The 26965-nt window shown below is 40.2% G+C and overlaps 1 protein-coding gene across 6 annotated transcripts in view; it reads right to left on the bottom strand.

Annotated features, from left to right (window-relative positions):
* rev1 (REV1 DNA directed polymerase) overlaps positions 1–26965 on the bottom strand; it is a 124409-nt gene that overhangs the window by 60328 nt on the left and 37116 nt on the right. For all 6 annotated transcript variants that reach the window (XM_069891014.1, XM_069891013.1, XM_069891016.1 and 3 more), the window contains exons 5-11: positions 18203–18349; positions 15882–16588; positions 14907–15005; positions 12826–12942; positions 8651–8777; positions 8056–8184; positions 778–932 (exon numbers count right to left, since the gene is read on the bottom strand). In XM_069891014.1, coding sequence (XP_069747115.1) covers positions 778–932; positions 8056–8184; positions 8651–8777; positions 12826–12942; positions 14907–15005; positions 15882–16588; positions 18203–18349 — 1481 coding nt within the window. The remainder of the gene's footprint in view (positions 1–777; positions 933–8055; positions 8185–8650; positions 8778–12825; positions 12943–14906; positions 15006–15881; positions 16589–18202; positions 18350–26965) is intronic.

Consider the following 26965-nt stretch of genomic DNA (forward strand, 5'->3'; position numbering starts at 1 on the left):
AATGTATACAAACAAGACCCACAAATCTTGTGTTCCTGTGTGACCAATACATCTTATTTGACATTCCATCAATTCCACCCTCCACACACTAATGGGAATTTGAGCAATTAACCCTCCAAGCCACACATCCTGGGGATATAGGATGAAAATGAAGCACCCGGGGAAAACCCACACAGTCACAAGGAGAGCATACAAACTCCACACGGACACCACAGGATCAAGGTTGAATCTAGGTCTCTGGCACCATGAGGTAGCTCCTGTAGCGGTTGCACCTTGATGTCAAAGGCAACCCACTTTTGCTTCACCTCCTCGATTCAGCTACTTACTCCATATTTGGACCATGGCTATAATGTGTTCTGGAGTGGAGCAATCCTGGCAAAACCCAATTATCCAGAATATAATTTAATATCAGAAAGGATGGGATTTAAGAAGGGAAGTTCAAAGTATGGGATCTCAATGGCTGCCAACAAAGTTTTAAAGATGCACGAATTCATAAAGGACCAGAACTGTTGAGTTGTGACGCCTTGGTGAATTCTAGAGTTTGACATGCTTTCACAGAAAGAAGGGAAGAAGATTTTTTTAACATAAAGCTGAACATTTTAAATTTGCAACACTGGTAAAATGCAAGTCTGTGAGCTCCAAAGGGATGGATGAAATCAATTTGGACATCTGGGAATGTGAAATAATCTTTCTAACTGGAAATGAGAATCTATGAAAATATGTAAAAGACCACAATGAAAAGTTTAAAGGTCTAATTTCTGGTTCCTAGATACATACCCATTCCAACTGATGCAGTACAGTGTGTTTTTTCCTTAATCTCTGAACGAATAATAGTTGCTATCTCATCAGGTGTCAAACCAGTTTCTGCACAAATTGCTGATATGTCTACAAGAGCTTCATCACAGCTGACAGCTTCGATATTATTTGTATAGCTAAATACAGACAAGAGAAATGCATTTAGTACATACACTGCAGAGGTTTTTTAAAAGATAAGAGCATGTGTTTATGTTTTAATGCTGAAATCATGGTTATGGAACATAACCGAATAACCTCTCAAAACTGCCTAGAATTTCTCTACTGCATAACCCTCCATTTTTCTCAGTTCCCTGTACCTACCTAATAGTCTCCTAAATGATCCTATGATACCTGCCACTACCTCCATGTGAAAAACATATTGCAGCCTTGGGAAAAACCCTCTGGCCACCAATATCAGTTGGAATGCAAATTTCCTTTGATCATGAAATGTTGAAGTCTGAATTCAATTCTTAGCAATCTAGAACCACTGTGTAGTAACTCGAGATAGATGGAGAATGGAGAAAATATATTTAAATTTCCCTGACAAACACAATTTTCAAAATATTAATTATACCACTTATAGTCACATAATATTACTAATTGCTAACATACTTCCTATATTCCATGGGCTAAAATATTTCAAAGGAATTCAATGGACATGTTTGTTCATGCACACGCAAAGGTGATGAAGCACTTCATGAGTTGATTGGTTACTTCGATTTCAGTTAAACTGAAAACATGTTTAAATCAAAACAAAGATGACATTGTGAAAAGTCCTGAAATTTTTTACAATAATTAAGCTTGTATTCCATTCATTTCTTAAAATCCATATAAAGTTCTACAAGTCAGATCAAAAGTTTGTAGATGCTGACATCTGAAATATAAACAGAACGTGGGAAATGCTCAGCAATTCAGGTACTTGCCTCCTCTCTGCAACTGAAAAAACACTTGTTTCCACTCTATCCAGTGGTGAAGGGTCAGTGGCCAGAGATGTCAATCAGTTTTTCTCTCCAAAGATAGTGCCTGACCTGCCGAGTATTTCCAGCAATTTCCAGTTTTATACAAGTTAAAAGATTATGTTCATTTTTCACTAAGAACTTGATCGATTGTGATCAGCTCTAAAAATTACAATGTGATTAAAGCTGCAAAAAGACAACTGTGCTCCAATTATAGTTCTATAGAAATTATCTGGAAATTCGGAAGTCAATGTACGAGTTCAATGAGCTCGGTCAAATTACTGATAGTTAAAAAACAGGATCAATGAGCCACTTCCACCTGCCTTGTGATACTTGTGATAGGTCTGGCCCTATATTTGGCTACAGGTGCCTAACCTTTTATCCGGGATCTTGGGACTGGACACATGCCATTATTCCGGAATCATTTCAGTCCCTTTAAGCAAATGCTTCGCACCTAGCCCCCACCGTCCATTCCCCCATCTGTCCGACGCACCCCCCTCCCCAAGGGTCAGTGCCAGAGTATTTTGCAGCCTAGATCAGGCTGAGTGCGGGGTAGGAGGGGTCAACGTGCACCGTACGGGAGGTTCTTGACCAACATGTTGGTCAGGTGGAGGTCAGAGGCGATGGGGTGGCTGAGGAGTTCGGACCAAAAGGTGGCCAGCATCGGCTGCTCTGAGCCAGCGGCCAAGTGGGACAGAAAGTCAGACATGAGGTGCAGAGCTGCAGAAGGAGCGGGCTGTCGTGGCAGTGGAGCCAAGAGTCAGGGGCTTACAGGCACTTTACCAGCTTGTTGGGCTGGCTCAGTCACACCCTGGCAGTGCAGCACTGTCTGTGGCCCCCCTCAACCCCCTAATCTAACTCCCGACATGGCTGCAGGGATGCAGTGGTGCTGAGCCCAGACTTTACAGAGCACTGCACCGGATCGTGGAGACGGCTCAATGCGGGAGCAATGGGCGTCTTTATTACCCATAATTCCTCATGCAGCTGGAAACACTCTGCCAGCACCAGTGGTGTTTAAGTAAGGTTAGCATGCAACTTTGAGGGAAAGTAGTAGTTACCATCATCTTTCTCAGTTGCAGTTTATGGGCTCTGGAAAATATTTGTCAAATTTCTATATTTCACAACATACCACAGCTATAATGTGCCAGCTGTAGAGGTGGTGCTGAATAGAGAGGCAACTGAGCAAGCTATTTTTCTCTGGTTGGTATCTGCCTTTTTTTTAAGTCTAAAGTAGAGCAATCTATCACACTGCTGAGTTACATGTTGAAGATCATGGAAGGAATTGGGAAGTCAGGGGAAGCCTGTCTTTCAAATTCAGTTAAATTTCTATTAAAGATGATTCCAGTATTTTAAAAATAATTGGTTTCCAAAGTAGTCACTTTTTACTTAAAGAGTTCAAATCTCACAGCAGATATCAATGAATTCTATCCACAAAAATATTAAAGATGGATTGACTCAGTTTTGACCTTGCTGTGAAATAAAACAACAAATAAAATAGGGATGAGCTAGATAAAACAAAAACTTAAGGCAAAGGCATTGAGCGGCATTTAACTTAAAATTAATCCCAAGAATTATACCTTCAGAGCTTAATGTAGAAATAATATTTTTTAACAATGACAGTTGACGGGGACACTGGAGAAAGTTCAATGCTTCTCTTTGAATCCCGTAAAATTAATCCCTAGAATTATACCTTCAGAGCTTAATGTAGAAATAATATTTTTTAACAATGACAGTTGACGGGGACACTGGAGAAAGTTCAATGCTTCTCTTTGAATCCCGTGTATCATTGAAAAGCCAATGGGCCATGGAATTCTCATATGGAAAACAAAGGATTCTAACAAGTGTACCATTCAATGGAGTGCCACGTTTGGGTGTTCTCAGGAAGTTGTCCAAAATCAATAACATTCTCTCAATCTTAAATGTTGTGCTGTCAAGTTAAGGTTAACGCTCATGGTCTTAATATGCCACAACTTCTGGTTAACTCTAATTTTTCAGCCTTGGCATTGGGTTTTTTTTTTGCTCTGTATGTTCACTATATTTTTAAAGAAACAGTTTATCTCACTATTCTTTGTGTATACTTGTTATTTATAGATTGGCTGCTGTATTTTTTTTATTCCAACAAGAACTACACAAAATATTTAAGATTGGTTGCTCTATAATGGAAGTTCTATAATGATCAAAGGCAATACTTAATAGAGTACATAAGAAGAAAATACTCTTTCCTGCACTTGGAGAATTGGTAACAGTTAATAATCAGTCGAATACATTCATCAAAGCAATAAACCAAACATACCTGTAGGACATTGATTATGGCCAAATCAAACATATAAATACTTAATTTATGCCTATTCTTAAAACCGCCAAAGCCAGATTCCTGCATTGTTTAACCAACCCACATTCACTTTCTGGGAGTTACACAAATGAAATTTGTTCATTCACACTCTTCAACATCATTTCATCAACTGCATATTTCTGTATTATGCATTATGCCAAAAATATCACATGATGCTTATTCTCACTAATTTACCCTCTCTCACTTCCTTGTGTGACAAGTATACAGAAATGTTTTTGGGAGATAAATTGGGGAAGGTTCGTTAAAGTAGGTCACATATAAACACTTTAAAACAGATCTTGTTTAAAATACTGGAGCTCTGCCCCATGCTAGACATATCAGTTCCACAGCTTTTGCAAGAGCTTTGAAGTGTGCTCAAGAGACTTCACTAATGGATTGTTATTTACAAAAGGCAACAGATGAAAGATCTTGTTGGAGCCGCAGATTGTCTGGAAGAGAACGTTGTTCTAAGAGGGTCATGTGGTTTTGAAAGCAGAGAGAGTCAAACAGGCTTTCTCTCAGAAAGAAAGAGAGAGAGATTTTACACAGCGTTACAGCTGGCAGAAGCAGCTGAGACTGGAACAGGACAAGCTGGCAAGCTTGTGGAAAGCTATTTGGAAGACGGTCTGGTCAAAGCCCTCATGGTTCATGCAAGAGGGGAGGACTGGCTGTCTAATGTTTCACTTGGAATAGAGGAAACTCTGTGGTGACCTAAAAGAAAGAGGTTATCATCTGGAGAACCCTGACGGGGCAAGTTTCTTCAGCAAGACACTGAAGTGGCTGATGGAAGTAAATGTACAACAAATCTCTCTCTGAAAACTGACAAGAACCTTCCTGAGCGGTAACCATTTACCTTTCAAGCACCAAAGTCTAGTGAACTTTATAAATATTAAATTCTGTGCACAGTATAAGAACTGCCTGCAACCAGTGAACTTGGAGGAATGAGAAGTTAGATTGGACTGCGAACCAAACAAACTTTCTGAACTTACACACACATTACATCACCTGCAATTAGAATTAGAAGGGGGTTAAGTTCGGTTAGTTAAGTTAAAGTGTGATTCTGTTTTCATGTTTAAATATAATTAAAAGCAACTTTTGTTTAAGTAACCATTTGTTTTGGTGAATATCTATTGCTGCTGGGTTTTGGTGTCCTCTGGGCTTGTAACACTTGTTCATTTTGTTAGCTGTTGAGTTAGGGTTTTGGGCAGAACCAACCAAGTTAGCATTCTAGATTAGTCTCATTTGCCTACATTTTGTCCATATCCTTCTACATCTTCCTATCTAATAATCTGTCCAAATGTCTTTTGAATGTTGTAATCATGTCTGCTTCTAGTTTACACTGGCAGCTTATTCCACATATGAACCCTCTGTGAGTGAAAAAGCTGACTCTCAGGTCCCTCCTAAATCTTTCCCTTTACCTTAAACCTATACCCTCTAGTTCTTGAATTAACTACCTTGGGATAAGTCTGTGAGCATTTACTTTATCTTTGCCCTCATTATAAGATCACCTCTCAATCTCCTACATTATCAGGAATATAGACCAAGACTATCTAATCTCTCCCTGTCATTTCAGGAGGCTCCTCTTCACATAAACATTAATTAAAATAATCTTTCTTGATAAAGGTGAAAGCAATGTCAGTTGGCAATTTCAAAACAGAGAGACAATATTTTGCTGTGATGGTATCGAGATAGGCAATTAAGAAGGATGATGGTAGAAATGCAGATTAGCCATAATCTGACCTCACCAAAGCCTTCGACACCGTGAGCAGGAAAGGGCTTTGGCAAATACTAGAGCGCATCGGATGTCCCCCAAAGTTCCTCAACATGATTATCCAACTGCACGAAAACCAACAAGGTCGGGTCAGATACAGCAATGAGCTCTCTGAACCCTTCTCCATTAACAATGGCGTGAAGCAAGGCTGTGTTCTCGCACCAACCCTCTTTTCAATCTTCTTCAGCATGATGCTGAACCAAGCCATGAAAGACCCCAACAATGAAGACGCTGTTTACATCCGGTACCGCACGGATGGCAGTCTCTTCAATCTGAGGCGCCTGCAAGCTCACACCAAGACACAAGAGAAACTTGTCCGTGAACTACTCTTTGCAGATGATGCCGCTTTAGTTGCCCATTCAGAGCCAGCTCTTCAGCGCTTGACGTCCTGCTTTGCGGAAACTGCCAAAATGTTTGGCCTGGAAGTCAGCCTGAAGAAAACTGAGGTCCTCCATCAGCCAGCTCCCCACCATGACTACCAGCCCCCCCACATCTCCATCGGGCACACAAAACTCAAAACGGTCAACCAGTTTACCTATCTCGGCTGCACCATTTCATCAGATGCAAGGATCGACAATGAGATAGACAACAGACTCGCCAAGGCAAATAGCGCCTTTGGAAGACTACACAAAAGAGTCTGGAAAAACAACCAACTGAAAAACCTCACAAAGATAAGCGTATACAGAGCCGTTGTCATACCCACACTCCTGTTCGGCTCCGAATCATGGGTCCTCTACCGGCACCACCTACGGCTCCTAGAACGCTTCCACCAGCGTTGTCTCCGCTCCATCCTCAACATCCATTGGAGCGCTTACACCCCTAACGTCGAAGTACTCGAGAAGGCAGAGGTCGACAGCATCGAGTCCACGCTGCTGAAGATCCAGCTGCGCTGGATGGGTCACGTCTCCAGAATGGAGGACCATCGCCTTCCCAAGATCGTATTATATGGCGAGCTCTCCACTGGCCACCGTGACAGAGGTGCACCAAAGAAAAGGTACAAGGACTGCCTAAAGAAATTTCTTGGTGCCTGCCACATTGACCACCGCCAGTGGGCTGATAACGCCTCAAACCGTGCATCTTGGCGCCTCACAGTTTGGCGGGCAGCAACCTCCTTTGAAGAAGACCGCAGAGCCCACCTCACTGACAAAAGGCAAAGGAGGAAAAACCCAACACCCAACCCCAACCAACCAATTTTCCCTTGCAACCGCTGCAATCGTGTCTGCCTGTCCCGCATCGGACTTGTCAGCCACAAACGAGCCTGCAGCTGACGTGGACTTTTTACCCCCTCCATAAATCTTCGTCCGCGAAGCCAAGCCAAAGAAAAGAACAATTCCAATCATTTAATTTCAATTTTATATATTAATTGACTTTTTACCAGTTTTATTTCCTCATGAGCCAAGTTTAAGGTTCCTTTATTATCATATGCACAAAATTTGTTTACATTTATATGCCTGTAAAGATGCACAAGTAGTGCCCCGAACCAAGAGGTATTGAAGATTTAAATAAATTTTGCACATGCTACAATTTGATCCCAATATATTCAAAAAAACTGAAGTCATCAAACATGAACCAACTTTACAATATGTAGCTTTGTTTAACTTTGTTTATTTGTATAGATTCTGCTGCAGAAAGACCAACAGGTTATCTCTGACATTACATAGTCAGGTAAAGTTCATAATTTACAGTATAGAATTACAATTAAAAGGAAGACCAAGCAAGGACAGCACAAGAGCATTTTTATGGGGTTCAGTCAGGAGCCTAATGCCTACAGAGAGAAAAAAGTATTAAAGTTTGTAGTGCATGTTTTCACAGTCTTAAGTCTTTTCCCCGATGGGAAGAGGGAGAAGAGAGTGTGTCCGGGGTGTGCCTTTGCTTGTGTGTTGAATGGAGCACTTTACAAGTTCAGGACGGGTTGTCCTTTATTGTTTTGCTTTAAACTGTAGCCTACTGCATATGGACAGGCAGGTAGTTGAAATTTAGTATAGTTTTCCATATTAACCAGAAAGGAAAGTATCTGTAAGGTACTTACAAATGATCTAGATCAGAAGTAGGTACTTTTACAGAAGTGCACAGAAAATAATTAACTACAGTAAACTTAGTACATTCTTTCTTGCTTTAGTTATTTAGATTACTTTTTATTACATATATCAATGCAATGTTATTTTTATTGCATTAATTTTGTATGCAATAAGTGAACTTACCTCGCCAAGGTTTCATACATAATTGATGCCACTTCTTTGTAAGCTTTGAAATTGTAGCTGACAGCCTGAAGATCAGGGCATAACTGTTTTGCTTGCCCAAAAAACATGCCATTCTTAATACCAGTCTGTCTGCCAAGGAATGACAAAAAAAAAATACATTCAAAATTCATAGCACATCTCATTGATCAAATTAAATGCAAGATTTTGGAAGGAAACATATTCCACTGTTCAATTTTTTTCAAGCCAAATTCAAAGTCCAAGTGGATGTCAGTCAATGCAGGCAACCAAATAAATAGCTAGTCCACTGAGTCAGAAGCAGAACAGCTTCTTTTCCTGAACTGACTGTCGAGCTAATTACATGTTTTTGATCACTCTCAGGATATCCCACTGGATCATTGCCAAACTACTGCCGCAGGTTCAGATTTAATGTTAGCAGCTGGGACTTCTATAAATAACTCTGGAATTTATCACAACATTTATAAAGTATCTGTAGTGACAATAAACAAGAGTTAAATAAATCAAGTGCAACAAACACCACACAAAATGGGATTTTCCATTTTAGAACAATCTCAAAAATCAGACCTCTTTTATTTACCTGGCTTCATAACTACAGGATGCAATTTCTGCCATTGATAAAACCATCAGATCCATGTTTGTACCATTCACAGAGGCAGGATTTGGATTCTCCCAGGTGTTGCCATTATCAGGCATTTTTTTCACTTCTATGAAAGCAAATAAATTAACACTATAAATCTTGCACTTATTTTTCTCATTTCTCTCTTTTATTGTGTTTATTTAAAATAATTTAATATACAAGATGCAAAAGTAGTAATATAAATAAACATTTCACATCAGCATTAATCATTTTCTGTTAATATTACCGCACTAATGAAGTCATTTGTTCTGTTCTCCAACAACATCCAGTGATACACCATATTTAGCCTCAAACACCCAAAGCGAATTTTGTAACATAAATTTCAATACTTTTAAATTAAATTTTTCCCACAGGGTCATGCAGCATTTCTTTTTTACACACTGCGTGGAATCTGCCTTGATGTAGGGTTAGTATATTTAATGAATGGATCATCATAAATTCTTAACAATGTCTTTTTTTTTAATCTCCCTTTATTCATAGCTCATTTGGAGAAGGGTGAAGGAAAAGAAAGTGAATGTAAGAGCAGTTCTATTAAGTGAGCTACACCAGGATACAGAGCATAATGAAGGTGTTGTTTAAATGTAATTTGTTCAGAAGTTTAAAAAATGAACAATGGTGAATCTTCACTTGTAATATATATTGGCTGATTTTCAATGGACACAAGAGATCATGCAAATTATGACCTGACCTATTCATGTATTTTGCCCTTGCAGTAGACACAAAAATGTTTCCAAATGGGTGAGAGTTCTGGATCAATTAGGTGATGAGTTCATGAACAATTACACTCTCCAATTTTTTTCAAAAAATTTGCCTCCTGAAAAAAATTGGAGATTACGATCTACAACTTCAGGTGAGCACAAAGATAATTTCAGATTTGCTGAATCACATAGAAAGTTGGAGAAACATTAAAATAACTATTGAATTTAGCATTAAGCATATACTCGCCACAAAAGTAACAGAATGTATTGTAGCTGTTGTTACACTGATGAGACATTTCTGCTGTACAGTCATGCGCCACATAACGTCCGTTTGGGCAACGTCAAACCACATAGATGTCTCTGCTTGGGACATCATAGACGTACATGGAATGAGCTGCCAGAGTAAGTGCCAGAATCTGGGTCAACTGTATGGTTCAAAAGGCACTTAAACAGGGACATGGAAAGGGGAGGCTTCAAGGTATAAGGGCAGAATGCAGGCCACTACAGCTAGCTGGTCAGCGAGTTCAAGTAGGACTGCTGAATGATATGGTTCTGTGTGGCGGTGGCGGGTGAATTGCTGTTTTGAAGAATGACTTATATCTCACTTGCATTTTAATGCTTTTGACTTGTATCTCAATGCTAAAGCTTTTGCTTTTAACGCAAGAAGGCTGACAAACCTTTAGTGTGACATAAGATGGCTGAAAACAGTCAGACTTTGCAAACATGCTTTGAGAACAGGCACCAATTGTGCAGACACTGCAAGGACAGATACAATGAAAAGCAAAGATGAAGTTCACATAATGTCATTAATTTTGTATTTTTCGGGGCAATCTCAAACCATAACATATTCTATTTTGTCTTATGAAAAGTAAACACCAAAAAGTCAGGTGTCAGAGCTGTGAAACCAGTTTTTCATTTATAGAATGATGTAACATTAAGAGTGAGGGTCGTTCTGCCCCTTACTCATTTGAAATTGTATAAATATAGAAGCAACCATCTTTATCTTTGAAGTGAGAGCTGAGACCTCAGAAAGATGTCTGCTTGAGACATCTCTTGACTAGTCATCCTCACTTCCCACATACAAATTAAACATTTATAATAAAACCTGCAGGCTTTGAAGAGATATTTTTGCTGCTTTCTTTTGCAGTCTGATTTCATTTCAGAGTCGTAGGCTGACTTCCACATCGGCGTAGTTGGCAGGATTTGGCACAATAGGGTGCATAGGCATAACTATGTCATTAATAGCTTGCAGATCCTGTACCAGTCGCCATTCAGTATGTCCCGGCTTAGGAACCAGAAAGATGTGAGTGTTGCAAGGAGATTGACATGGCACCAAAATTCCTTGATGCAATAGAGATTTCACAAGTTCTCGAATTCCTGTGGTCGCTTCTAGTTTCAGAGGATATTGTGGTATGGCCGCTAGCTGTGTATCAGGCTTTAAAGAGATAGAGACAGGTTGACAGTTGGTGTTTCCTACCACATAAGGTGATGCAAACCATACCCCCTCCGAAACATCTTCTGTTCTTGATGGACGATGATGTTGTAGAGTGCCGTAGACTTGTACAGGCTGTTGCAGGGAAAGATTAGCTGCTGCAGATACACACTCATGCAAAGATGCTAAAATCTGTGTACATGGAAGCAAACCTTTCGCTACTGGATCCAATTTAATAGAGTAGTAAGCCACTGGCTTGCGAGTGATACTGAGTAACCTTGAGAGATTGTCACATGCAATTGAAAAGGACGGTCATAGTGAGGTTGTCCTAAGGCTGGCTGAGTATGAAGTGCTTTTTTTTAGATCTTCAAATGCATTTAATTGTTGGGTGGATAATCTAAGTTTCTGTGGTGCATTTACTGAAGCAAGTGGCAATAATTCTTTAGTATAAATAGCCATGTTAGAGATCCATTGTCTGCAAAAGTTAACTAATCCAAGAAAGTCTGTATCTGCTTAGGTGTCTTGGGAATGGAATAGTTAACAATAGAAGTTGTTTGTGATGTAGTCAGCTTTTGCTCTTCTGCACTAAGAATGATGTATAGAAATTTGACTTCTTTTGACCTGCATGCTTTGAAGAGATATTTTTGTTGTGTATTCTTTTTCGTCTGATTTCATTTCAGAGGCGCGGGCTGACTTCCACAATGAAGCTGAACATAAACAGAGACACCTTGTGAGGTGGTAAATGCAGAAAAGAAAATCAATATCCATTAATGGGGAGATTAAAGTCCTGAGGCACAAATTATATATGACCTGACTTTGGAAGGAAAGAGCTGAACTGGGACTGTCCGAGGCCAAGGGCCAGATTCACAGCCAGATACATTAGCTGAAATACAGTACCATATGTGTACTGTATCTTGGCTATTTAGTCAAGACAGGTACTCTACAGTATCCCATATAGTATTTGCACAATGTCCAAATTGCATTACGTCCTATTTCACAAAACATATCATGGACATTAAGCGACACATGACTGTATTGAATCTTCCTGAAGTCAATAAATCCTATTGTTAAGTACACTCATATGCCATTGCCTGAAGAACATGTGGACCAACTTGCATTCAATCTATATCAATGTAATGCAACAGGATCTATACAGTATATGTGAGCTGCTTTTATAGCCTGTCTGCATGGCCAAGCATACTTGGACTGACCAAAACAGCTTGTTTTGTGAGCAATATATTAGTAGTTTTAAAATATGACAGGAAATCAAAAAAATAGGTTATATCTAAAAAAATGCAAATGATAAGAGAATTTAAGGTGATTTTTGTGACCAGCAGCACTAAATTTATAAAATACACCCACAAGTGTTCAGAAAGCCAAGTCATTGTTGACCAGTAGCGTTGTCTCCGCTCCATCCTCAACATTCATTGGAGCGACTTCATCCCTAACATCGAAGTACTCGAAATGGCAGAGGCCGAAGGCATCGAATCCACGCTGCTGAAGATACAACTGCGCTGGGTAGGTCACGTCTCCAGAATGGAGGACCTTCGCCTTCCCAAGATCGTGTTATATGGCGAGCTCTCCACTGGCCACCGTGACAGAGGTGCACCAAAGAAGAGGTACAAGGACTGCCTAAAGAAATCTCTTGGTGCCTGCCACATTGACCACCGCCAGTGGGCTGATATCACCTCAAACCGTGCATCTTGGCACCTCACAGTTCGGCGGGCAGCAACCTCCTTTGAAGAAGACCGCAGAGCCCACCTCACTGACAAAAGACAAAGGAGGAAAAACCCAACACCCAACCCCAACCCACCAATTTTCCCCTGCAACCGCTGCAACCGTGTCTGCCTGTCCCGCATCGGACTTGTCAGCCACAAACGAGCCTGCAGCTGACGTGGACATTTACCCCCTCCATTAATCTTCGTCCGCAAAGCCAAGCCAAAGAAAGAAGATAAATACATATTATAGCAACTATAAATCCTTACCCATCCTGTCATTTACCATCTTCTTCTGGTAATATTGCATTTCAAACTGTGGGTTAGCATTTGGTCGGACATTCACATGACCACGGCCTCTGTTGTGGGTAACAGCTACTGGCTTTCCTGGACGATAGAAATAGAAAAGCTTTGTTCTTGCCTTTATTTTATTTTTCACAATGAAACTATACTCATTCTTCTGCTCAAGAGAAAACACTGAAAGCAAATTTTTGCAATGAATCAGTTCTAATCTATTCATACAGATATTCCCAATCTACTTGTTGTGAACTACACACATTGCTTAAATAGTTCAAGAGTCTTAGTGACTTGCCCTGAGATGGTCATTATCAAACTGGCCTAAGACAATCACTTTAACTCAATACAAGTCAAATGGATTCCTTTCTAAATTCTGTATTTGCCTGGATTATCTTTTTTTCCACTCTTGAACAAAAGTAATATATTAGCTACTCTCCAGTCCTCTGGAGCCTCTCCAGTCACTAGAAAAGATCTTTGTCAATATCCAGCAATGTCTTAACTGCCTTTTTTAATAACCGGGGATATATGCCATCAGACCCAGGGACCTCATCCATCTTTGTGCTGCACAAAAGACCCAATATTACTTCTTTCTTGATCTCAAAAATCCCTTACATACAATTCAAGTCAAGTTTATTACCATCTGATTACACAAGTACAACCCAACAAAACAGCATTTGGTTCTCGGTGGAAAACATACAGACACACAACCATGTAAATAACACACATTCATGTAAATAATATAGATGCAGGACAAGTATTCATACAGACAAATAAATAAATAAATATTGTTTAATGAATATAAGAGTCTCAGATGGTTAATACGGGCAGTTCGTTTGGTCATTCAGCATTCTCACTGCCTGGGCGAGAAGCTGTTTCTCAGCCTGGTGGTGCGAGCTCTGATACTCCAGTATCTCTTTCCCTATGGAAGTAGTTGAAAGATGCTGTGTGCAGTGTGGTGGGGATCCTCAACAATTTTGTGTGCCCTCTTTAGACAGGATCCTGATAGATCCCGTCTTTGGGGAAGCGGGGTGGGGGAGGGAGACTCCAGTAATCCTCTCTGCTGTCTTTCTGGTCCCTGTGGATTGACCGCTAATCCATTTCTCAACAACAACCATACCACGCCGTGATGCAGCCGGCTCCAAATAGTGCTCCTGTTAAAGATTGACATGATGGTGGTCGGTAGACTTGCCCACTTCAGTCTTCTCAGGAAGTGCAGTCACCGTTGTGCCCTTCTAACGAGTGAGAAGTTGTGTGCCCATAATAGGTCACTAGTTAAGTGGATTCCAAGGAACATGGTAAATATTTACTCTACTAGCGAGTTATTGATGTGTAGTGGAGGGTGGTCATCTCTGGTCCTCCTGAAGTCCACGAATACTTCCTTCTTCTTGTCCACGTTGAGACTCAGATTGTTACTCTCCCACCACATTATACATTTTCTACCTTTTTTCTGCAGTGCAACTCATTGTTGTTGTTGATGAGGCCAGCTACTGCTGTATTATCTGCAATCTTGATGACACTGTTGGAATTGGATCCGGCGATGCAGTCATGGGTCAATAACGTGAAAAGGATAGGCTGAGCACACAGCCATGAGGTGTGCCAGTGCTCAGCGCGACGGTGCTCGTCATTCTGCTACTGACCCGGACAGACTGGTTTTTCCATTACATTTTTTTTATTTTTATTTTTAAATTTAGACATACAGCACAGTAAGAAGCCCCATTAGCCAGTACCACCCAATTTCACTCAATTGACCTACAAGTCTCATAGGTTTTTGAAGGAAGTCCTAGTCCAGAATCCACATTCTGCTCCCTATCACTATACTTATCCTTCTTGGTAAATACCAATACAAAGTACTCACTTAGCACCTAACTCTAAGCATAAATTCCCTCCTTTGTTCTTGAATGTTTCCATCCTCTCCTTGGACATCTTTTTGTTTTAAATGCAAGTATAAAATGCCTAAGAATCTATCTCCATGCTCAGTTTAAAGTCACAGCAATATAAATATTGTATCTTATTGGTGGAACAATTGATGAAAATAGATTTTAACATTTACAAACCCTTCATTTCTGGATGATCACGAATGGCCACTGATACGAAGAAACAGTCCATGTCGATGTGCATTATGCAGCTCATGTGTCTGGGAAGATTCACAGTGCCTGTGGAGAAAAACAGTACATAGAGCAAATGCTACATGGTCACCTGGCCATTCAACATATTAGACAGTAAGGACAGGGTCATTAAAATTAAATATTAAATGAGCAGAAGTGTCTATTTATCCTATTTCTTAAGGCCACTTATTGACATGGCTTTAATCCCTTTATATGCAAATAAGGAGCCAACCATCTGTCTGGTGGACCACAATGGACGATTGTTTTGACCCGACGGAGCTCATGAAAGGTTGTTAAATTGACTTCAGGCCTACATATGGACCAACAAGCAACATTTAAAAAAATTTAAATCAAAGAACACATATAACAAGGTAAGTTTCTCAACTTTATTTAGCTGAATATGGAGATTAGAGAAGTGCTCCTTCTGACCCTACAGTAAACAGATGAAAATCTGAGGCACCTCACCTCCTTTTGGTCATTAATATCAGAACCTGGCCAATTATTGAATCATGTCAAAAAGATTCAACCTGGCTATCAATTCTTTTGCACTATAGGCACCTTTGTTTTCTCACTTTATCCCAAGGTTAAACCTTCTGCCTCTTGCCTCTGTCCATCAGTTTCAAAGAAATTTGCCCCAATATCAGCACACCTCGAGCCTCACCAATGTACTCTGTACCCTTCATGAGCACAGAAATTTCTCGGCTTAATAATACATCCATTTTCCAGTAAGAGAGGTGGCACATACTTAAAACATTTCTAAGTGCATTATTAAAACTATTTCATTTACTGGAACCTTTTGTTTAAATTACTGAATGGAAATCTTAATCGTTCCCTTCAGAAAAAACTTTCAGAAAGGAAATTTCATGCAAATGAAAAGAAAATGTGTACAGCCTAAAAATGTAAAACAACTCAGTAGAATCTTACCCAAATGGTTGGTGCTACAAGGATTTTTCTGAAACTTTTCCAGATTGATTCTTTTTAGTTTCTCTCTGCCTGGGTACATACCACTATTTTGTTTTTGAAGTCTGTTCACATATTCTGTAAACTCACACTTCCACATTGCTATGTGATGCAGTCTTGAATGGGCATAAAACTCAGATATAAAACTTGGGTCTGCAGGTTTAGATGACCAATGGAAAGATCCCTTGGTAGGCGAAGGCTCGGAAGTATTTGACATTCTTGCTATCCCTTGAATGGCAGATTGGTTAGCCCCATTTATTTTGAAGCATTCGTTCAATGAAGAATTTGAAGAAGTCCTTGTGCAATTAGACAGCAAACTACTGCCTTCAGCCAAATGCTCTTCACAGTTTTTAAAATCTGTTTCACAGTCATCACTTTCTTCTTCCAATGTTTCAGGTGTTCCAGGTTCTTTTTCCCACAAAGTATCACTGCAAGGTTTTAAATAATCTTGTGTTTTTAAGGCACTATTAGAATTGGGCTCACTGGTGTTATAAACAGAAAAATGGTCTCTACAACTATGAACTCCATTGTGGTTTACATTAGGAAAAACAGGCTCCAATTCCATTAGTTCAAAATCTTCACTGCTTTTATCCCATCCATTCATTCCACTGTTGATTTGGTTTCCATTTTCCTTGTGTTCCACATTCTCTTGGTTATTGGTTATACTTTTTCTAAAAAAACAGAAATGATTCATATTTTTTGTTCTGTAAAAATAATACATCATCTCTGTTAACTCAGTGACCCATATTTTTGCACTTTGGGGTGCCATGGTTGGCGTAGCGGTTACAGCGTCAGTGATCAGGACCTGGATTTGAATCCCGCGCTGTCTGCAAGGAGTTTGTAGGTTCTCCCCGTATCTGTGTAGGTTTTCCCCGGGGGCTCCAGTTCCCTCCTACCATTTGAAATATATTGGGGGGTGTAGGTTAATAGGGTACCAATTAAATGTACTGGGGGTGTAGGTAATTTGGGCAGCAGAAACTCATGGGCTGAAATGGCTGTATGTCTAAATTTAAATTTATAACAATCAGAAATTATGGGAAAAATAATGATGACTCATGCATTTGAGAAATAGAGGGTGGCCAAGGACAGATCCTCAGGAAAACACTAGAGGTAACAGCGGTAGTTGTTTTTAATTCTATGGCAATAACTGGACAGGTTGACCATGTATGAAGTGAGTGCAGTAATAACCCTGCTGGACAGTGTGGAGAGGTGATGGAGGAAGATGGTACAGCTAAGTGTTGCAGACTAAGAGGGCACAGGATGGATGATCTTTGTTACAATTAAGTTTAGACCCACAGACTCAGGCACTTCCTGTTGCATCTGCAGGAAGTGTAAAACTTGTCGCTAAATCTCCACCCTCACTTCTACCCGGGGCCACAAACCTTCTTGGTGAGGGAGAGCTTAACCTGCACTAATCCCACTTAATATACTTCTTCGGTGTGACATCCTCTACATCAGTGAGACCAAACACAGATAAATGGTAAATGTTTCAACAAACACTACTTTGTGGGTCTAAATTTGAGCTTCCTGTAGTCAATCATTTTAATTCTTCCAACAACTCCTACAGTGACATGTGGGTTCTTGGCCTCATCAGTTGTCAGGGCAAGGCTAATTGTACACTTGAGGAACAACACATCATATTCCCCATGGATAGCTTAAACTTAATGACATGAACATTGATATTTCTAATTTTAGGTAAGCCTTACCTTGATCTGATTCAACTCTTTCCATCTTTTACCTACTCTTGTACTTTATCTCTCTAACTTTTCTTTTCCTAATAATTAGTCTAATTTTTCCTAGAATAATCATTCTACCTCCCACTCCTTCTGTCCTCTTAGGCCCCTCTCCAGTTTTGTTCCCCTTTTTGTGTGCAATATCACCGATAAAGGGTTCAGACCTGAAACATTGACTGAGAATTTCAACCCATGGATGATGTCTGACCTGTTGAGTTCCACCAGAAATTTTTTATCTACTCAAATAAATGTTTTGTTTACATACTTGAGATTTTTAAAAATTCTAATTAAACCACTAAATTAGATTGAGGATTTGATGAAATTACTGATTAAATGTCGCAAATTGCAACCCAGTTTTTTTTCCTCGGTTATAGTACTGCAATTGGAACTTCTACCTAGAAGCAGCTGGAATCTTTCTGAAAAACCATCAACTTTATCAGTCTTCAGTTTGTTTGCGAAACTCAACAATCATAAAGCCCAAAATGAGTCCAAACTAACCAAAAAGAAAATTACAAGTTTCAACCAAGATTTTAAACTACTGAAATTACTCACACTTTTCTATTAAGTTTGTAAATATTGCTCGGGCCAGGTGTAGGTTCGTCAGGTTTATTCACAGTGAAGTTCAATCCTTTCTGGACATTTGACTGCTTGGCATAGAGTTGATAAGGAACGTAAGAAAGGAGGCACCCAACTTTTATACTGCAAAGAAAACCAAACCAAAAATCAAACTGTGAGCATTTAACAGTGGCAAATTATTATGCATAATACAAGGTAGTGGCAAATTATTATGCATGCAGAGAAGAATTGTCAAAAACGATTATTTGACACAATTTGAAGTGCTTACTTAAAGACAAATACACGAAAAAGGAGTGAAAAACAAAAGTCTGCAGACGCTGTGATTGTAGTAAAAATAATGGAGAAATTCAGCCGGACTCGCAGCATCCATAAGAGGTAAAGATATATAACAGACATTTCAGGCCTAAGACCTGCTTCTAGGCATGAGTAAAAAGCAGGCAGATGCCAGAATTAAAAGGCTGGGGACAAGGCCTAGCAAAATATTATTTTCAGTCAAAAATAGAAATTATTCTGAACCTTTATATCTTTGCAAATGGTTAAATTAACTTTCAATTTTATTTAACTAAAACAGCAGATAATAGTTTTATACCATTTCTATAAAACTTTGCAGCTAATCTGAACACAATTACAAAATTCCACAAAATATGAGAATTATGGATCTTTAAATCAGTTTTTTGTTGAATTGAAATTATTTTTCCTTTTTATGAGACCAGTGAATGACATAGAAAATACACAAGTCTCTGATGTGATAGGAAATGATCTTTTGATATAAGGATTCAGGTATGCCATTGAGGTTGATTAGAACAAGGATGGAGAATAATCGGTCATATTTTTACTTTAAAATGAATTAATCAGCATCACTGAAGAGAGAATTTGAAAGTGAGATCACATTAATTTTATACATAATTTTTAATGAAAAATTTAAATAATTTCATACAGACACATTATACAAGTGGTAATCAAAATGCATATTCCATTCATGTTATAAGCTAAATGGAAGATTATTTGTGTAACTAATTTCAGAAATACTGCTTGCTTTTGCTCTACAAGTGCAACTGAATGTGGTTCACTTGAAATTACTGTAGATCTTTATGCAGAAAATAAGGAACAAACTAGAACTTCAATATTTATATTAATTCTGAAAGTTTTAGTTTGATCTTCATTTTTGAACATAGCACAGTACAGACACTTTAGCCCATGACATTATGCCATTCTAATCTACTCTATGATCATCTAATCCTTCTCTCCCAATACCTCATAACCCTCCACTTTCTTACATCCAAGTGCCTATTCAAGAGTCTTTTAAATGCCCCTATTGTATCAGCCTCAACCTCAAGCCCTGACAAAGTGCCCAGGCACCCACTACTCCGTGCAAAAAAAACCTACCTCTGACATAGCCCCTGGACTTTCCTCCATCCACCTGGAATGGATGTCCTCTGGTATTGGCCATTACCACTGTGGGAAAAAAATCTATTCTATCAATGCCTTGTGGCAGCGCTCTCTCTAATGGTGAACCAGCTCCGCATGTAACGCCACGTGGCGGGGCAGCCTTGGGTAGACGGCGCCATCAGGGTTTCTTCCTGCCTCAAGTCTCCTGACCAGCGCGTGCCTGGGGCAGCGATTATGACGTCGCCACGCACGCGGTGACTGAACTCACACTGCCCTTAAATGGGTGCGCGCTGAATTTGAATAAAACAGTCATTAACGACTTTCAGCATGGTGGCTAAGTCTTTCTTGGCTGTGTCCAGCTCTACATTGGTGACTCCGTTGAGCCCAGATGCCTCTCTGTCTCAAGAACATGGATTCAGCAGAGATAAATGCCGTTGCCATCAAACTTCCCCCCTTCTGGACCCATTGTCCATGTATGTGGTTCAGGCAGGCGGAGGCGCAGTTTCAACTGAGGAACATTTCAGTGCAACCTTACCCCAGCACGGGGTATACCACCATATCTCCACGCAGCCCCCCCCACTGCACACCAAGCCCAGACGACTTCCGCCTGAGAAGTTGCAGCTGGCAAAAGAGGAGTTTTCCTGGCTGCAGGAGTTGAGGATTGTCCATCGCTCGGACAATGCCTAGGCATCCACTCTCCACATGGTCCCCAAATCCTCCAGGGGCAGGAGACCCTGTGGTGGTTACCGGCATTTGAATGACACAACCACTCCAGACAGGTACCCGGTTCCACACATTCAAGACTTCTCGGCCAATCTCCACGACACGCAAGTCTTCTCCAAGGTCGATCTGGTGCGGGAGTATCATCAGATCCCGGTCGACCCCAAGGACTTCGGCAAGAAGGCAATCATCACCCACTTTGGCCCCTTTGAATTCCTGCGTATGCCTTTCGGCCTCAAGAACGTGGCCCAGACTTTTCAGCGCCTCGTGGATGCAGTGGGTAGGGACTTGGACTATCTATCTGGATGATATCCTTCTTACCAGCCGCAACCGCGAAGAGCACAAGGCCCATCTCTGTACCCCGTTTGCCCAACTGGCGGAGTTTGGCCTCATGGTCAATGTGGCAAGCAGATGCTGCAGTTTCTAGGGCACACCATCTCAGCAGCAGGTGTTGCCCCAGCGCCAGAGAAGGTCGCGGCCGTCCAGCGGTTCTCCAAGTGAACCACCCTCAAAGGCCTGCAGGAGTTTGTGGGAATGGTAAATTTTTATCATCGGTTCACCCCGGCGCCGCCCACACCATACAACAGCTATTCACATTGATCACTGCTAAGGAGAAAGTCCTGACCTGGTCAGAAGAGGCAATGACTGCTTTTGCAGCAACAAAGGAGGCCCTCACCAACGCAACTCTATTGGTGCACCCACACCCGGAGGCACACATGGCGCTCTCGATGGAAGCCTCAGCCACAGCAGTAGGGGGCGTACTCGAGCAGTAGATCCCGCTGGCCTTCTTTAGCAAACAGCTGCGCCCGCTGGAGCTGAAGTACAGCGCTTTCGACCGGGAGCTCCTAACGCTATACCTCACCATCCGCCACTTTCAATACTTTCTGGAGGGCAGACCCTTCACAGTGTTCACGGACCACAAGCCCCTGACACAGGCACTTGCAATGGCCAAAGATCCGTGGTTGGCTTGCCAGCAACGCCACCTCTCCTATGTGTCAGAGCTCACCACCAACATCCAGCACAGAGGAGGCAAAGACAACGCCGTGGCGGATGCACTTTCTCGCCCCCAGCCTTGACTACATACAATTGGTACAGGCCCAGAAGCTGGACACAGAGACACAGGCTCTCTGGACTGTCATCTCTGGCCTTGAGTTCCGGGACATTCAGTTGCCCCACTGCCCAGACACGCTGCTCTGCAATGCCTCCACCGGCTCGCCACACCCAGTAGTCCCACCACAGTGGAGGTCGAGGTTTTGCAGTTTAGTCCACGACCTAACCCACCCTTCGGTGAAGACTTCGATGCAAATGGTGGCAGAGCAGTTTCTGTGGCACGGGCACAAAAATGAGGTGGACGAGATGGAGAGGAGCTGCACCAGGTACCAGACCTCCAAGGTTGACTGGCATATGCAGGGCCCAATCCAGCAATTCAACCCAGCGGTGCGAAGATTTCAGCACATCCACGTCGATGTCGTAGGCCCCCTGCCTGTGTCCAGAGAAGCGCGCCACCTTCTCACAATAGTCGATCGGCCAGAGGTCGTTCCTATCAAAGAGGCTTCCACAGAAACATGCGCCAGGTACCTAGTCAGCCATTGGATCGCTAGATTCGTAGTCCCGGCGCACATAACCAGTGACAGGGGTGCCCAGTTCACCTCTGCACTCTGGGTTCAGCTGGCGAACCTCCTGGGGGTTAAACTCCACCACATCACAGCCTACCACCCACAAGCAAATAGTTTGGTGGAGAGGTTTCATCGTCATCTGAAATCCAGCCTCATGGCTCACCTCACCAGCCCAGGGTGGGCAGACGGACTGCCCTGGGTCCTCCTCAGCATCAGAACAGCACCCAAGGAGGACCTACAGGAGTCTTCTGCGGAACTGGTCGACGGCGCACCGTTCTCGCTGCCTGGTAAATTCTTTGGCCCAGAACTCAACGTCATGTCCAAGCACACGAACCTTTTGGCGGATCTCCATAAGAAACTATCCTCGCTAGCCCCTCCGCCTCCCTCGCATCACGGCGCCCGGCCTACACATCGTCTCAAAGAGCTGGACTCGATTTAATTCGTATTTGTTCAAAGTGGCCCACATATGGCACCCTTGCAACACCCCTACGAAGGTCCATACAAGGTCCTCCAGCGGTCCGGCAGGACTTTCACTTTGGACATAGAGGTTAAAGATGAACTTTTCACCGTGGACCGTTTGTAGACGGCGCACTTGGACCTATCACGACTGGTGCAAACGGCATTGCCAAACGCCGGGGCCGCCCGACTAAGCAGCGGGATGCGTAGCTGGTTCTAGGGGGTGTTGTGTGGCAGCGCTCTCTCTCATGGTGAACCGGCCCTGCGTGTAACGCCACGTGGCGGGGCAGCTTGGGTAGATGGCGCCATCAGGGTTTCTCCCTGCCTCAAGTCTCCTAACCAGCGCGCGCCTGAGGCAGCAATTATGACGTCACCACGCAAGCGGTGACTGAGCTCACATTGGCCTTAAAGGGGCACGCGCTGAATTTGAATAAAACAGTCGTTAACGACTTTCAACGTGGTGGCTGAGTTTTTCTTGGCTGTGTCCAGCTCTACAGCCTCTCATAATCTCATACACCTTTATTAAGTCACCTCTCATCCTCTATCACTCCAAAGAGAAGAGCACTAGCTAACTCAACATTGATCTCCAATGCAGGCAGCATCTTGGTAAATCTCCTGTCAAAAGCTTTCACATTCTTATAACGAGGCAACTAGAATGAACACAGTATTTTCTGTGATCTAAGCAGAACTTTATAGAGCTGCAACAATACTTGTGGCTCTTGAACGCAAGCCCTTGCCTAATGACAACCAGAACTTCATACACCTTCTTAACCACCCTTTGAATTTGCGTGGCAACCTTGAGGGATCTATGGACTTGGACCCCAAGATTGCTCTCTTCCTCCACACTGCTAAGAATTCTGTCATTAACCATGTTCTCTGCCTTCAATTTCACTCTTCCAAAATGTCAGTTTCATACTTTTCCAAACTGAACTCCTCTTGCCACTTCTCCACCCATTTCTCTAACCTGTCTATATCCCTTTGTAACCTATGACAACCTTCTCATGATCCAATACACTTTTAACCTATGTGTCATCTGCAAACTAACTCACGACTCCACTTCCTCATTCAAGTTATTCACAAAAATCACAAAGAGCAAGGGTCCCAGAACAGATCCACGTGGAATATAGTCCATCTACCATATGTACGCATGTAAAAGTCAATACCGTGTAAATGTCAACCACCAATTTGTGTTCCAAAAATCTGGTATTTTCCACATATCGCACGTAAAAGTCGACCCCTCTATTTTTGGTCCTGGCTGTCTGCCCCCTGAAGCTCCCGACACACCGACTGTGGATCCTCACTTCGGCAACTCACCCATCTGAGCTCCCAATGACTCGACCTTGGATCTTCGCCTTGGCTGCCCATCCATCTAAGCTCCTGAAGACCCAAATGCGAACCCTAACCTTGGCTGCCTACCCATTTGAGCTCCCGACACTCTGACCCTCACCTCAGCCACCTGCCCATCCAAGCTTTCAATGCTCCGACCTAATCAATACCTTACATTTACAATTATAGTCATATTATCCCTACATAAATTCATCCAATCATCTTGAGAAATATATACCTAAATCTTTCTCCCATTTCAATCTAGATTCATGTATATTCAGCTTAAGCCTTTTTATTCTATAATAAAGCATATACCTCAGATATAAATCCCTTCTTACCAACCTCAGTAAGTAAAATTTCAAACTTAGACTATCTTGGTAACCGTAAAGTATGCCCAAAATTATCCAACAATAAAGCTTTAATTTGATAAGAAAAAAAGAGTATTTGAAAATGTATCATATTTCTCTTTCATTCCTTGAAAAGAAATAAAATATTCTGCTTCATAACAATCTTGCACCAATTTAATATCCTTTTGATCCCATAACTTCAAAAGTTGATTATTAAGTGTAAACGGAAAAAACCTATTTTGATACAATGGAGTTTTACCTGAAATCTTGTCCTTGAGTACCTATGACTTCATTTTTTTTAATACCATAAATCAAGTGTTTCAAAACAGGTAAATTATAACTGCTCAATAACTTAGGATTCCATCTATAAATAAACTGATTCATCTTCTTCTCACCAATTTGAGATAATTCAATATTAGCCCATATCAAAGGTTTATCTATTTCAAACATCCTATTAATAAATTTCAATTGTGCTGCATAATAATAATTTTAAAAATTAGGAAGTTGCAGACCTCCTAATTCATATTTCCAAGTTAATTTATGTAACAATACCCTTACCATTTTATCCTTCCATTAAAATTTCCTCACCAATGCATTTAAATACTTAAAAAAATTTTTGAGGAATCTTACAAGGAATACATTGAAATAAATACTGAATTTGAGGAAAAATATTCATTTTAATACAATTAACTCTTCCTATTAATGTAATCAGTGAATCTTTCCATCGATTCAAATCATATTTAATTTTAGACAATAACGGCAAATAATTTAATTCATATAAATGACTATAATTACAATCTATCTTAACACCTAAATACTTAAAGTGATCCGACCATTTAAATTTCACAATATGTCTAAATGAGGAATAATCCATTTCAGCTAAGGACATAATCTTCTCTTTTCCCAATTAATTTTATAACTTGATATATCACCATACTGCTCCAATCTGTCATGTAACCTCCTCAAAGAATTCTGAGGTTCAGTTAAATATATCAAAATATCATCTGCAAACAAGTTCATTTTAAATTCATCAGATTTCACCTTAATACCTTTAATATTACTATCTTGTCTAATCACCTGAGACAAAGGTTCAATATCTAATGCATATAGAGTTGGTGACAAAGGGCAGCCTTGTCTATCAATTTGGTCAACATAAAAGGTAAAGATAACTGTCCATTTGTCACAAATCTAACAGTAGGCCTTAATCCAACCAATAAAAAAGGGGCCAAATTTAAATTTCTCTTAAACTTTAAATAAAAAAACTCCACTCTACTCCATCAAAGGTCTTTTCTGCATCCAACAAAATAACCATTGGTAGGTTGGATCCCTCCTGAGAAACATTAATTAAAGAAATCAACTTCACAATATTATCTGCCAAATAACAATTTTTAATAAAATCCACCTGATCTAAATGAATTAAATCTGGTAAATATTTAGCCAATGTATTAGTCAGAACTTTCACTACAATTTTATAATCAACATTTAATGATGAAATTTTTTCTTCAGGATAACTGTAATAATTGCTTGAGAAAAAGAATCTGGAAAAGAATGAACCTCAGTCACCTGTTTTAATACTTCTATCAATAAAGGAATTAATAAGTCCTGAAATTTTTAAATAAAATTCAGAAGTAAAACCATTATTCCCTGGAGACTTCCCATTTGGCATAGATCGAAGTGCATCTATTACTTCTTTAGCAGTAAAAGAAGAATCCAGATCTTTAATATCCTTACCACTCAAAAAAGGTAAATCCAACTCAGATAAAAAATTATCAATTTTAACCTCATCCTCCACTACTTCAGAAGTATACAATTTCTCAAAAATTTCTCAACACATCATTAATTTTTTTAGGTTTGTATGTAATCATTGATTCATGTCTAATAGCATTTATTGTTCTGAAAGCTCATTCCATTTTTAACTGCCAAGTTAATACTTTATGAGCTCTTTCCCCTAATTCATAATACCTTTGTCTAGTTCTCTGTAATAATTTCTCAAATTTATGTTTGTAATGAATTTTAACGTAACTTCATACTAGTTAAACGTATTTTCTTAATTTCCATTGAATTTTGCTGTAAATATTTTTCTAAAATTTCTATCTCCTTCTCTAATTTAATTGCATCAGCTACATGTTTCTTAATTTTAGCAGTAAAACTAATAATCTGATCCTTCAAATATGCTTTTAAAGCATCCCATAAGCAGATTTACTATTAATTGAATCTATATTTATTTTCAAAAAAAGCTGCATTTGATCTCTTATAAAATTACAAAATTCAACATTTTTCAACAACAAAGAATTACATCTCCAACGATATATATTGTCAATTCTCTATGAACTAATACATGTTATTAATAACAAAAAAATGATCAGACAAAATCCTACTCTTATATTCGGCCTTCAATACCTGGCCTTGCAATTGTGCTGATATCAAAAGTAAATCTATTTTAGAAATAGAATCATAACAAAGTGAATAAAACAAAATATCTTTCTCTTTAAGGATTTAACCTCTTCCATTTATCTACTAAATTCATATCTTTCATTAACACCATCAATTGTTTAGTCATTTTAGTCCTAACTACTGATTTTGGAGATTTATCTAATAATGAATCCAAACAACAATTAAAATCACCTCCTATCATAATTTTTTCATATGCTTGATTTAGATTCAGAAACGAATCGAACATAAATTTCCCATCCTCTATATTAGGAGCATAAACATTCATTAATGTCTGAGACTCAGAAAAAAATGTACAATTAACAATTAAGTCTACCAACTGACTCAATAACTGATTCCAATTTAAAAGATAATTTTTTATTAGTCAAAATAGCTACTCCTCTTGCTTTTGAATTAAACAAAGACACTATAACTTGTCCAACCCAATCTCTTTT

Source organism: Narcine bancroftii, chromosome 7 (assembly GCF_036971445.1).
Source record: "Narcine bancroftii isolate sNarBan1 chromosome 7, sNarBan1.hap1, whole genome shotgun sequence".
Taxonomy (NCBI): domain Eukaryota; kingdom Metazoa; phylum Chordata; class Chondrichthyes; order Torpediniformes; family Narcinidae; genus Narcine; species Narcine bancroftii.